This window comes from Cuculus canorus, chromosome 6 (genome assembly GCF_017976375.1).
Source record: "Cuculus canorus isolate bCucCan1 chromosome 6, bCucCan1.pri, whole genome shotgun sequence".
NCBI lineage: Eukaryota > Metazoa > Chordata > Aves > Cuculiformes > Cuculidae > Cuculus > Cuculus canorus.
The window spans coordinates 32,504,855-32,516,827 of NC_071406.1; the positions used below are offsets into that span (position 1 = coordinate 32,504,855).

The 11,973-nt window shown below is 43.5% G+C and overlaps 1 protein-coding gene across 1 annotated transcript; it reads right to left on the minus strand.

The window, feature by feature from the left end:
• Positions 1-329: 329 nt before the first annotated feature.
• LOC128852586 (dual specificity protein kinase CLK1-like) lies at positions 330-6,246 on the minus strand. The gene is made up of 9 exons (XM_054070689.1): positions 4,884-6,246; positions 3,910-4,722; positions 2,424-2,540; positions 2,134-2,300; positions 1,963-2,057; positions 1,743-1,872; positions 1,511-1,593; positions 736-915; positions 330-642 (listed from the first exon to the last, which is right to left on the minus strand). Exons 2-9 carry the CDS (start codon positions 4,041-4,043, stop codon positions 448-450), a joined length of 1,101 nt encoding a protein of 366 aa, XP_053926664.1. The 5' UTR covers positions 4,044-4,722; positions 4,884-6,246; the 3' UTR covers positions 330-447.
• Positions 6,247-11,973: the final 5,727 nt, after the last annotated feature.

Consider the following 11,973-nt stretch of genomic DNA (forward strand, 5'->3'; position numbering starts at 1 on the left):
GAAGCGGTCCTGGTGCCAAGCGTCACAATGTTCAAGAAGCATTTGGACAGAGTCCTCAGACACATGCTGTGAATGTTGGGGTTGTCCTATGCAGGGACGGGAGATGGACATGATGATCCCTCTGACTGCCTTCCAACTCCGGACATTGTATGATTCTACGGTAAATGAACACTGTAAAACAAAGAAACTAAACGCAATCTCGTTAATACTACAGAGATCTGGCTCTTAGGAGGGCTATAGAGTAGAGGGTGCTCTCATACACACGATAAAAGTGTCCAGAGATCTTGGTATACTGAGGAAACAAAACTGGGCTCATCAGTATTTTTTATAAAGTTTTATTCCAACAGATTAATTTGAATTCAGCGTAAATACATAAATACAGAACATTAAGAAACAAACAAACAAACTAACAAACAAAACCCCAGCACATATCATAGTTTCTGTTTCTCAATGGGCCCATGGAGATGTTTGTCTGCCTGTAGCTTCAGGAAGCTGTGCCCTTTCCTCCTGCTTCAATGGGAGGAAGAAAGGATGTTTCAGTGCTTCCTCCAGCGTAATGCGCTTCGTTGGGTCGTACTCCAGCATCTTGTCTATCAGGTCAAATAGTTTTTCATGATCACAATCGCGGCAGGCCATGAATTCCTTCAGGAAGAAAAGAACAAAACACAGTCTTCCAATCCTAGAATTGCACTTGGAGCTCCTCTGCCCAGAAGCACCTTCCCCCTGCAATCTTACCTTCAGGGGCTTACAACAACTTGAGACACATAGCCCAGCAACACTGTGTTTGTCCCAGGCCAGGCGGCCATTGCAGAAATAATTCTTTTTCCTTGAAGAAACAACTCTTTCTACCATATGCTCAGGCAAGGGTCCTAGTAATTGCTCCATCATTGCCAGGTGCACTTTGTCATCATTGGTCTGGAGGGAAATCAAGAGAGACATTTCCATTCCTTGTTCAGAGGAAGTTATCAAGAAGCACAAACCAGCCTGACTCCATTTTTGACTCTACTCTGCAACCAATAACCTGAACTTGGTCAAGGAAAAAGGAGAGGCTCGAGTTCTGCTTCCTGAAAGAGGTTTCAAGCTACTGGAGTTTCTTCCCCTTCCCCTTGGCTTTGCTTTGGTGGGTTTTTTTTCCTTTCTTCTTCAAGTCCCATTTCAGCAATACCATCAAGAGGACAGGATTCAGGCCTCTGAGTAGCATTTGCTGATGGTGATAGACGAAGCCACATCTGGTATTAGGGTGCCTTGTAAATTCCAAACTTTAACAGGGCGACTCTTCACTTCAAGCCCCTGCCAAAATGTCTATTGAAAGCAACTTGTCAAAATCTGTGGCTGAGAAAGTTCCTTGGTGCCTACATCTTCCGTTCTCTTCAACTTGGCACGACAGAGAATCGCAGCTTACTTTCTTGCACAGACCATTGCCCTCAGTCCCCAACTTCCCGTGGCCTACGTTCATCAAGTTGGGGAGCACTACACATGCTGCACCCTTTTGAGGTTCAGAGTTGCCTACCTCAAATACTAAGAGTCCAAGGTAGTATTCTAGGAGAGTGCATCCGATGCTCCACACATCGCATGGATGTGACCATCCGAGCCCTGTGAAAAGATGCAGATTGTTCATGTTAAACCAGACTGCAAACAGTTCAAGAGGTCAAGCAAGACACCAAATACCTCTCTAGCTCCGTTCAATAGCACGCAAAAACTCATACGTGAAAGATCAGCCAAAGAAGCAGCCTTCTACTGACCTAGGACCACCTCAGGAGCTCTGTAAGCTCTGGTAGTCACCAAAGTGCTATGATGCTCGTGATCGTAAGTGGCGCATCCAAAGTCCACGATTTTGATGTCTGGTTTTCTCAGTGTGACTTCATTTTGATCCTGAAATGAAAGGTGATGGCATGCAAGTGTCCAGATATACGCAGAGGATGGCTGAGGAGGAGGAAGGTGGGGAAGAGGACGGCAACTTACCAGTTTGGGGTTGTACTCCTCTACACAGTCAGACTCAACAAACACAATATTGTCTGGCTTCAGATCTGTATGCGTCAGTTCGTTCATATGCAAAACTGCAAGAGAACTCATCCACTTAGCAGGTTCCACAAAGAAATTTTAACAGAGAAAGCAAAGAAGGAAGATACTTACAGTTGACAGAGGTGCAGATCTGATAGGCCATGTGTCTGATGTCATGCAGGCTAAATGGCAGGAAGTCGTTGTCTCTCATAACGTCATAGGTGCTGAGCCCCAGGAGTTCAAAAACAATGCAGATGTGCCCATGATACTCAAACCATTCTAACATCCGCACACAGTGACTGCAAAAGCAGGAAAACACATTCATTGCAACAGCAGGCTCAAACATGCGCTGTGTGTTACAGAAAGCGGCACTGAAGAAGTCTTCAAGCCAAAACACAGCACAGTTGGCTTTGTGTGCTTACTAGGCATTGCTGGGGTCTGATGCTTTTAAATCTTCCAGCACTTGTATTTCATCACGAGCAGCGTTGAAGGACCAATTTAAACTCCTTGCTATTTTCACAGCTACGTGCATGCCTTCCCTAAAAAGAAAGGTTTTAACATAGAATAGAACAGTTGAGTAGTTTGAAGTCAGAACGGTGGTTGTTTATCACCCCCTCTGCCCTGTTCCTAAGACTGGAAACCCTCTGGGAAAAGGTCACACTGACTTCATATAACCCAGAGTCATCTATGCACAAACACAACTAAAACTTCATCTTTACGTTTTGATAACATAGGCCCCAAGACTGCCCAGTGTGGGCAGTGCAGCTGCACCCCACGTTCTCCAGGCCACCTCTCCCCATCAGCCCTGACCTCTACCAGGATGGGCTGCGCCTGCAGAAGATGCACCCTTCGCCTCAGCCACCAGGCCTGCACAACCGTCATGTCTAGGGGCTGCTTTTAGCACCATGAGCCAACGTACGCTTTGGTTTGGCAACTGCGGCCACCATAGTGACATACAGAGAGCGGTACACGAGGCAACACAGAGAAAGCCGGATAGGATCAGAAAGCACTTCCCGAACCCCACACTGAGAGTCTCAGTAAGAAAAATGACAGGTGCGGAATTAAAAAACTTACGCCTTGCGATCAATGCATTTCACCACTCTTCCATAACCACCTTGACCCAACACACCAACAACCTCGTCTATAAAGAAAAGAACTCTTAGTCACCAAAGTGGTGAAGTTACTCAGCTATTAAATAGACTAGCAAATAATCAACAATAAACAGAGATAAAGCAAACAGAGGAACTAATACCATCACTGAAGATTGTTCTAGGTTGTGCTCTAAACTATAAATATCTGGTCTGAGAGATATCGCTGGACAACTGTCTTCCAAGTACATTTACAGAGATCCCATTCCAGCACGTTCAGTTACTTCACGTAATACCTTTTTTGGGGGGTGGAGTGGTTAAAGGAAAAAGCCCCAAGATATGCTGTTAATAGTATTTACAACATATTATGAAAAAAATAACTGTCCCAATCCCAACCAAAAAGTCAAGAGAGAATGAAAAGACTTCAGAACCCCCTCGCATCTTATGCTAAAAGACCTTATTCTGCCTAAAAAGCTAAAAACCATTGAAAAATGTACTATACATCTTCCATTGAGCACGTCTCCTCTCCGACATATCAGGTGACCCTCTGCATCATCCTTCACACACCTCGCTGAGCTCCTCCGATGACTCGCCTGGAATGGCACCAAGATTGTCCAGCCAATCAGCAAACTCGAGTGAATTCAGCTCGGAATACAAAACACATTCAGCAGGGAGGCACTCGGGCACTCAGATACACGCCAGGTCACAAACAGTTGGAAAGAACAATTTCCAATTCAGTCCCCGGCAACTCACAGGGCGCATCATTTATGTTACAGGGTAAAAAGGTGGCAAGGAAGAGATTTTCAGATGAGATACTCACAGTGGCAAGGCAACAGAAAACCACAAGACCATTGTTTTCCTTTTACAAGATTGGTTCCATGAATTTTGCTTCAGGATTTCAGTGCCCATATTCTTGTTTAAAGCAAAAGCATTTAACGGTTCTCTTCTATACATCAAAGATGTCTTTTAGATGTATCTTACAGAGGCAGAGGACAGAATGTTCTTCTATATTTCTCTACAAAATCACCTTGTGGCCACATTAAAATACTCCTCTAAAGTACCTGCGATTAAATCAGTAGACTGAATATTTGGTAAGTGTAGTTTAGTACATCACACACAGCTTACGCATTTACTTTAGGCCATGTCAAAATAAATGTCTGTCCTCATAAAAATTCAGAAGGCACAAAGAGATGCCTGTATTTCAGGCACTCCCGTGGATGGTTCTTTTTCACCAATTGGTCAAACATATCCCAGGAACAAGGACTGTCCTGTGTGCTGTCACAAACATGCCTGCAAACTATACATTTGCACTCAAATCCAAGCAAAGAGAATAAGCCACTAATACCAGCTGAAGGAATCAACTACTGATGTTGTCGACAGAACTCCCTACCCCCCTCCACTCAATGACTGCTGCCCAGATAAGGATTAATCTTCGTAATATAAAAAGTCTTCCACTGGAATGGGTCACGTCTCCTGCAAATATTTGTGCAGACTGGACTGTACCTGCCATTCCCTTTTGCCACTACTTGTCCCGCTATGACCTGACACATGGCTACTGTCCTCGTTTCTTTGTTCTCCAGCCAAGGGTCGTTCACAGTTATCTTCATTTACAGATTCGGTTTCTGAACAGGTACTGTTGAAAGAAATCATAAAATCTTGAAATGCTAGAACTGCAAAAAGGCTCTAAAGTCGAAAGGTTTTTACCAGGATCTAAAGTCGGATCGCAGATGGGTCATCTATCAGTGAGCTAGGGAGACACCTGATGAATTCTACTGTCTTTTTTGCAAAACCAACCATGAATTGGTGCCGTAAGGTGAACTGAAGATCGGAAACATCCTCGTAAATGAGCTGAGCCAAGTGAGGGTGTGATAACTGAGGAAAGCAAGGACTGATGACTGAATTTTAATATCCGAGTACGAGGATCCAGAGAGAAAGCAACAAAACTTTCATCAGTGAAGGACTGTGACATTGCCACTAGAGATTGCCGAAAGTCTTTAGGACTTTGGGGTGAACGTGCAGTGAACACCAAGAGAGTAGAATTAATTCCCAGAAAATACATCGATATGCATGACCTTTCTGGGAATTCTAGGAATATTTGTCCATCTGTAGTGTATAGACTGATGGGGTCTCCGTTGGGGCTTTACACTCATGTTTGGAGGGTCCATCGCACCCAGGTGTCCAGAATCTGCACAAACTCAGAATAAACAGTGTCTCTCAGTGACGTAGAGGTCAGCTGGTTGCACACCGGGTAAAGGACCCGCATTCCGGATAGCAGGACTACAGCCAAAGGGTCAAACGAAGGTCATTACAGTAATTCTAGCGCCCCTATCCAGACGCTTTTCAGTCTGCGCTGTAAGACGTCCCTCTCAACATATCTCCAACTGAAACACGGATACGTGATGCCACAGCCAGATGAGGTGAACACAGCCTGAAAACACATGCTGGCCAACAGCAGAAGTGAAAAACTTATTGACCTGCCACGTTTGGAAGGGTCCCGTTTGCAGCGCTTGCTCTCCGGGGCACCGCTCGTGGATCTCCTCTCTCTCTTCTGAGCCCCGCCGCATCTCCCGAGATCGGGGCTTGCTCTTTGAGCCATGGCGGGGTAATGAGATCGCTCCGAATCTGAAACCGAGGGAGTTTGCTCTTGGAATCGCAGACCAGCGACAAGCAATTCGGTCCCAAAGCCATGCCCCGTCACACGAATGCCCGGAGGGAGTCCGCCCTCCCCCTCGAGCGTCGCTTTTTCTCTAGGAGCATCCTGGATGGCGCCCGGTTTGCCGCGCTGCACAGCTTGGCCATCCCTGCACGACTGGGCAGCGTCCCCAGACTCTTCCCAGGTTCCCTGTCCCCGCTCGCACTGCCTGTGCCGTTCGCTCTCCCTCTTCGCTGTGAGCCGCAGGTCTCGGCTCAGCCACGCCGGTCTCTTCGGGGTTTCCCCCCTCCGGGCACGGAGCGCTCTCGCTCCCTATGGAAAGCACCCTCAAGAGTTTGGCAGCTCCGCTCGGCTCCCCCGTCCCCGAGGGCTGTTTCCCACGGGGTCCTACCGACTGCCTCCTGGAAGCGATGGAAGTTTGCTCTCCTAAACCGTGGGGCCCACACTCCGCTCCTCGCCCGTCTCCTCGCTCCGCTCCGCGCCGCGGCCGCGACCGCTCTGTGCGGGGGCGCGACCTGCACGGCCTTGCCGGGACCCCCCACGGTGACGTCACAGAGCGGGGCGAGGGACGGACGCCTGAGCTGCGGCGGGAACCCTTCGGTGCCCTCGCGACGGAGCGCGGGGCTCGGGCTGCGCCGCAGGGACGGGCTGAGGCTCTGCGAGCCCGGGCGGCTCCGACCCCGCGCCGGGTTAAAGCGCCGGGCACCGGCGGGACCCGGAGGGCTCTGCCCATCGCGGCCGCTCGGAACGGCTCCGGCTTCGCCGGCGCCTCGGTCTGGGGCCCCGCGGTGCCTTTCCCCGGGCACTGTTCAGCTGTCTCTGCACGCTCTGGCAGAGTCGCTTCTGAGAGTTCGACAGCACGTGTTCTCAACACCAAACCGCGTCTCTCTCTCGTTTGTTCCACATCACCTCGGCCTCAGTGTGTTTGATTGTTTTGGGTCTATCGGGATACCCTTGGTTTGAAGCCCGAGCACAGCCCTTCTGTCGATACTCGGGTTTGTGTTCACCCCCTGTTGTTTGTGTGATAAAGTCGCAATAAAGAAGTTAGAGCAAACCCTGGTTTCAGTCAACAGCTCTGTAAAGACGCAAACACTTACTCTTTTATACCAAAAGTGTTGCGCCACAGGCAGAAGCGATAGTTGCTGATCTGCTTTTTGGGCAGGCTGAAGAGGTTCCCATTGCAATGGAGGAATACTGGGGCAAGGCCTCTTCTCAACAGAGCCTTTAACCCTCTAGGAGAGAAATGTTTCATCTCTCTTTGACCCTGCTCTCACCGAGGGGAAGACACTGCATGTCTTACTCAGTTTTCTAAAAAGCAGTTGAGCAACCAAGGCTAGAATTTAGGAGGGAAAGTTTCAGAACGCTGGTAGTGTGAAATTGTAGCAAGGGACATTGTTTCAACATAGTATCACTAAGGAAGACAAGGCAGAAAACAAAGATTTGCAAAAAGTATATATTTTAAAAAGTCTTTTCTTATTTAAAAAATACAAAAGGCAGTGTTTAAACATCAAAATCCTGGAAGATACTCTGGGTAACTGGCTTCTAAAGAGTACTCTGTAACAACTCCCAAGCAATGTTACAGCACCTGAAATTCCCGCATTAAATGAGCAAAGCTATGATCCAGCTCAAGGAACCCTTCTCAATAGCACTTTAAATGCCATAATCCAGCAGTCAATCTGACTGGTCTCTAAAGAATGTGTCCAGGCGCTCTGTGGCTACAGAGCAAAAGGGTTGGCATGAATTGTAATATCTTTAATGCGAACATAATTAACAGTTCTGTAGGTTTTCTCATTCACAGGGAGCTTCTCCAGCTCATCCAGGGGCTCCAAGCCATCATTACTTCTGGAAAAAAAAAAAGCAGAAGTACTAGGAAATCTCCTTCCAATAGCCATTTAATTTTCACAATTTAGAAATCTCAAAGCACTTTGCAGTTTAAGTGTCATAGAGCCAGGACTGTGCAAGCAAATTATTCAAATAAGACAGCCAAAGCATTGTATAGAATCATAGAATCCTAGAATGGTTTGGGTTGGAAGGGACCTTTAAGTTCATCGGGTTCCAACCCCCCTGCCATGGGCAGGGACATCTCCCACTAAACCAGGCTGCCCAAGGCCCCATCCAGCCTGGCCTTGAACACTTCCAGGGATGGGGCAGCCACAGCTTCCCTGGGCAACCTGTGCCACTGCCTCACCACTCTCATTGTGAAGAAATTCCTCCTTATGTCTAAGGAGGAATTTAGCACATTACACTTCAATACAAGTTTCAGTGGTGTTACTTTTTTTTTGAGAAGAGTTAAAATTCCAATAATTTCTCTATCTGTTTAATTTTGAAAAGCATAAGGACTGTTTCACATCACACCTTGGTACCACTCATTTTAAGCTTGGAGCAGGAAGTCTGAAGAGTGAGGTATGAGTGAGAAAAGAGAAGAGAAAATGAATTTTATCAAACTGCTTTAGGCCTTAGGAAAGATTAGTTGGGATTCATTTTGAGGACAAGCTAAGATCCTTGGTTTATTTATTGTAAAGCTGTACATCTGACTATTTTATTTACTTGTTCTTTTACACAAGAAAATTACTGAGGCAGACTGCACCTCACAGCCATATGAGTTCACCAGAGTCAAACCAGACTGCTGACTTTGTCATGTACACAAACAATGGAGTCAGACATACATACGAGATTGCTGCCCACACCCCAACACATTATTACTGCATGCAGTGCAATGAGGTACTAGACCTTATATAATACAACTCATTTGTCTGCTTTACATTCTTCTCTTACTCAATTGCTCCTTTCTCCTGGGGAGTACAGCATTTTGAAAATAAATCCAGCATATTTGGAGGCCATCCAAAGAAGCTAAATGATTATTTTGATATTTCACTTCATTTTTTTGTAAATGAAATGCTATGTTACAGCTCATGACAGCGTGCTGAGTACACACTGGAGAGCCAAAAGGACATGTTGCCCTGTTTATTCTTTATGAATGATTGAATATGATATTTCAATTATACTACCTTACATTTTTCTCTTTGAAAGACAGTCTAGCTAGCCACATTGTAGTATATGTTTAAACGGTCACTATTGCCTCATTTTTATTGTACAGACTACAGATCTACTGGTGCCAAATCAATTGTAGCCCACTGGGTTAGGCTTGGCAGTCAAATACGTGGTTGACATTGTTTAGAAGAAGAAACAAAATTCTGGGAGAATACATTGAATAAAGCATATTTCTCCATAAGGGCAAGGCTAGACAAAATTCCAATGTTTTCCAAGAGGGGGCTGTGAACCAGAATATGTTTTTATTCTATTGCTCATGGAAATTATAATTTAATGGCAATAATTCATATTTCTTTAACAATATTAATGGAACTTATTATTATCAAAACTAAAGTTTCACAGTGTTAGTCAATTACTGAGCCACATGTAATAAAAAGAAATCCTGGTTTCAAAAATCATTCAATAACTATATTTATTGAGTGGTGTATTAATATGTTTCATCTAAAGCTTGGTTTAAATTTGCTACTAAGAACAACTCTGATTTCAATTGTACTAGATCACACCAAAATGATAAATCCATTAGTCATCGTTGCTAGATTAGCAATATTGTAATGGAATGCTACTTTCAACCAGAAATTCTCCTTTGTTACACTGGGGTGAATGCATATACTTTCTGTTTCCTGAAAGCACTTTGGGCCATTTTGGGTTGAACTTAATATGATGTTGGCTCTAATTCAGCAAAATACATAAAGCAGTATAAAATTTAAGTGGGTGAATAATCCCTCTCAGCTTCAGTAGAATTCCTGACATGCTGAAAATTAGGCACATGCTTAAATCTTTAGCTGTCTGGAAGTCAATTGCTGCAGAACTGTCTTGTTAGTATGCTTACTACAATGCATGGCACAGGTTTAAAATGGCCAATATATTTGAAGTTGGACAATTTTATTTTATGAGTGAAATTAATCAACTAATGTAAAATAAAATTAATGTTTAAAAATTATTTGAAGTGGAAGCTTTATCATGCTTTTCTCACTTCACAGATCTTCTTTATCGTCATGTTATTATAATCTTAAAGGTTTTTCCCTAATTTTCATTGCTCATTTGGCAGATTTGTCCGTGTTGTGGAAGTTCCTCCACTTTGTTCAGTATTTTTTGTATACTTCAAAGTTTCTGGGTTTTTCCTTTTATTTGTTGTAGAGGGTCTCACACACATAACATGCCTTTCTAATTCCCTTGGTTGGGGTCTACTGAGTTTTAGCTGGGCAAAATAGATTACATCTGCATGCTTGTAACTTCCTAGAATGCTCTCCTCAGGCTTGTGTACTACCTCCCCTTACACTTTTTTCTGCTTTTGTTCTTAGCACTATATTACACTGAGAAAATTATGCTGTTTATTTTGACTACAAGTATTTTAATGAAACAAATGCCATTTGTTGAAATCTTTGGTTTTTATGTACAAACTGTCACAAAAAATTCAGTCCCTTGCTAGTAAAGAAAAAAGAAGGGACATGCTGTTTCTGCTACTTTCTAATGATTCCTCACAGACAAGATCCAATTAATGATCAACTACAAATGATACTAATTACAACTGTCTAGAGGGAAGTGGTGCCAAGGTCATAGTCCAGCTCTCAAAAATGAAGAAGACAATCATCTCTATGAGTCTATACGAAAGTATCCAATCTGATGTCTGCAAATTCAAGAAGTGACAGTAAGTTCATACGCATCCTTAGACCAACAAACTCATGTTTTCTGCACAGTGGCAGAAGGAGAGACAGTAACATCAATAGCCTTCAGTTTCTGTGATTTGGAATGTGCTAGTTTGCATTTTCTCAAGCACTCAAACACTGAAACAAAGGGAGAGATACCATGGGAAGTTCAGACTCTTTAGCTCAAATCTCACAGTATTCTACTTATGTAAAAATATTCCATTAGTTGCCTAGATAACTACAAAATAGGCATTATAGCATATGCTGTGCATAAAATATTAAGAAAAAGCCTGAGTTTGTGAAGTTTTTCTTCAATGACAACTCTTAGGTATATAACTGTGTTTCTTTTTCTCTTTTTGGAATGATGACCTGATCAGACTACTTAAATGCAGACCAAAATATACTCTAAAAATTCTCCATTAAAAGTGTGGCTTCCAATAATTCCAGTCAGATTTCTTCACATGGTTCAGTATCGCCTACAGCCATACTAGTTCACCTAAGGCTGTGAGCCTGTCAAATCTCCTGTGTTAAAAGAGGTCAAGCCAGGTCAGTGCTTAAATAAGAGAACAAGACAGGTTTGAGTCACTGTCCTACTAATGGTGTCATCCTTTGGATGATGCTAAAAAAGAGTTTCTTTTGTTACTGACAATCCTGTAGCAGTTGTGGAATGATGGTCTAATAGCCTCTGTCTTGGCCAAATTCCAATGAAGGTGATTATCTCTTCACTACCTAAAAATCCTCAGGATTTGAATTTGATATGGTCTCACTCCCTGCCTTTCAGGCCATACAGAGATTCGGAGTCTGTGAGAGGGGAAGTATATGTTATTACTAGATTATTTAATCTTAATTTCTTGCTATATTTTTTTTCTTGCACACCACAAAAGCTAGGCCTGCAGTACAACTCTGGAGGAAGATAAAAATTCAAAATAAGCTTCTGCACCCAGCTATTGAATTGGAAAATGTTAGGGTTACACTTTCTCATATTTCAGGAAAATGTCTATTCTGCTTTTCAGGTTTTTATTCCTTCATCCTCTAAAAACACATGCCATGCAAGTACCGTTCAATAGCTTTAGTCGAACTTTTTCCTCTTTTCTCCCCCCCACTTTTTGCAGACATTTTTTGAACCTGATTTTGAAACCTTGGTTATGTTGAATAGTTTTTTCTTCTACTTTTCTGAGTAAATAGACAGGATGGAAGTTTCCTTGCACAAAGGCTTTGAAGTAAGCACAGAAAATTCTCTTGCGAACAACTAGTATTTAAACTATATTTTATAGAGTGCATACCAAGGGCAAAAAATAGAGGAAGAGGACATGCCCCAAATATTGCTCTCAGTCAATGATTTCTTGCCATTTAGGTTGAAGCAAGACACAATATAAAGCAAACCTGAGGCTGTTGCAAATTATATCAATAGCTGTGTTTTAGATGTTTTAGGATCAATGAAGAATAAAGATTAATTCAAGCTGCCCTCAAGGACAACAGAGACTGACACAAGTGTTACATCAGAAAGTTAGAGCTTTTCACTGAGGGTCTGGCA

Bases quoted from the DNA above. Each gene is read 5' to 3' on its own strand.
- LOC128852586 (XM_054070689.1), bottom strand. From the start codon at position 4,043: ATGTATAGAAGAGAACCGTTAAATGCTTTTGCTTTAAACAAGAATATG. The intron at 2,058-2,133 runs GTAAGTATCTTC...GTTCTCTTGCAG, and splicing joins GATCTGCACCTCTGTCAACT to TTTTGCATATGAACGAACTG. The intron at 643-735 runs GTAAGATTGCAG...TTCTTCCTGAAG, and splicing joins GTTGTTGTAAGCCCCTGAAG to GAATTCATGGCCTGCCGCGA.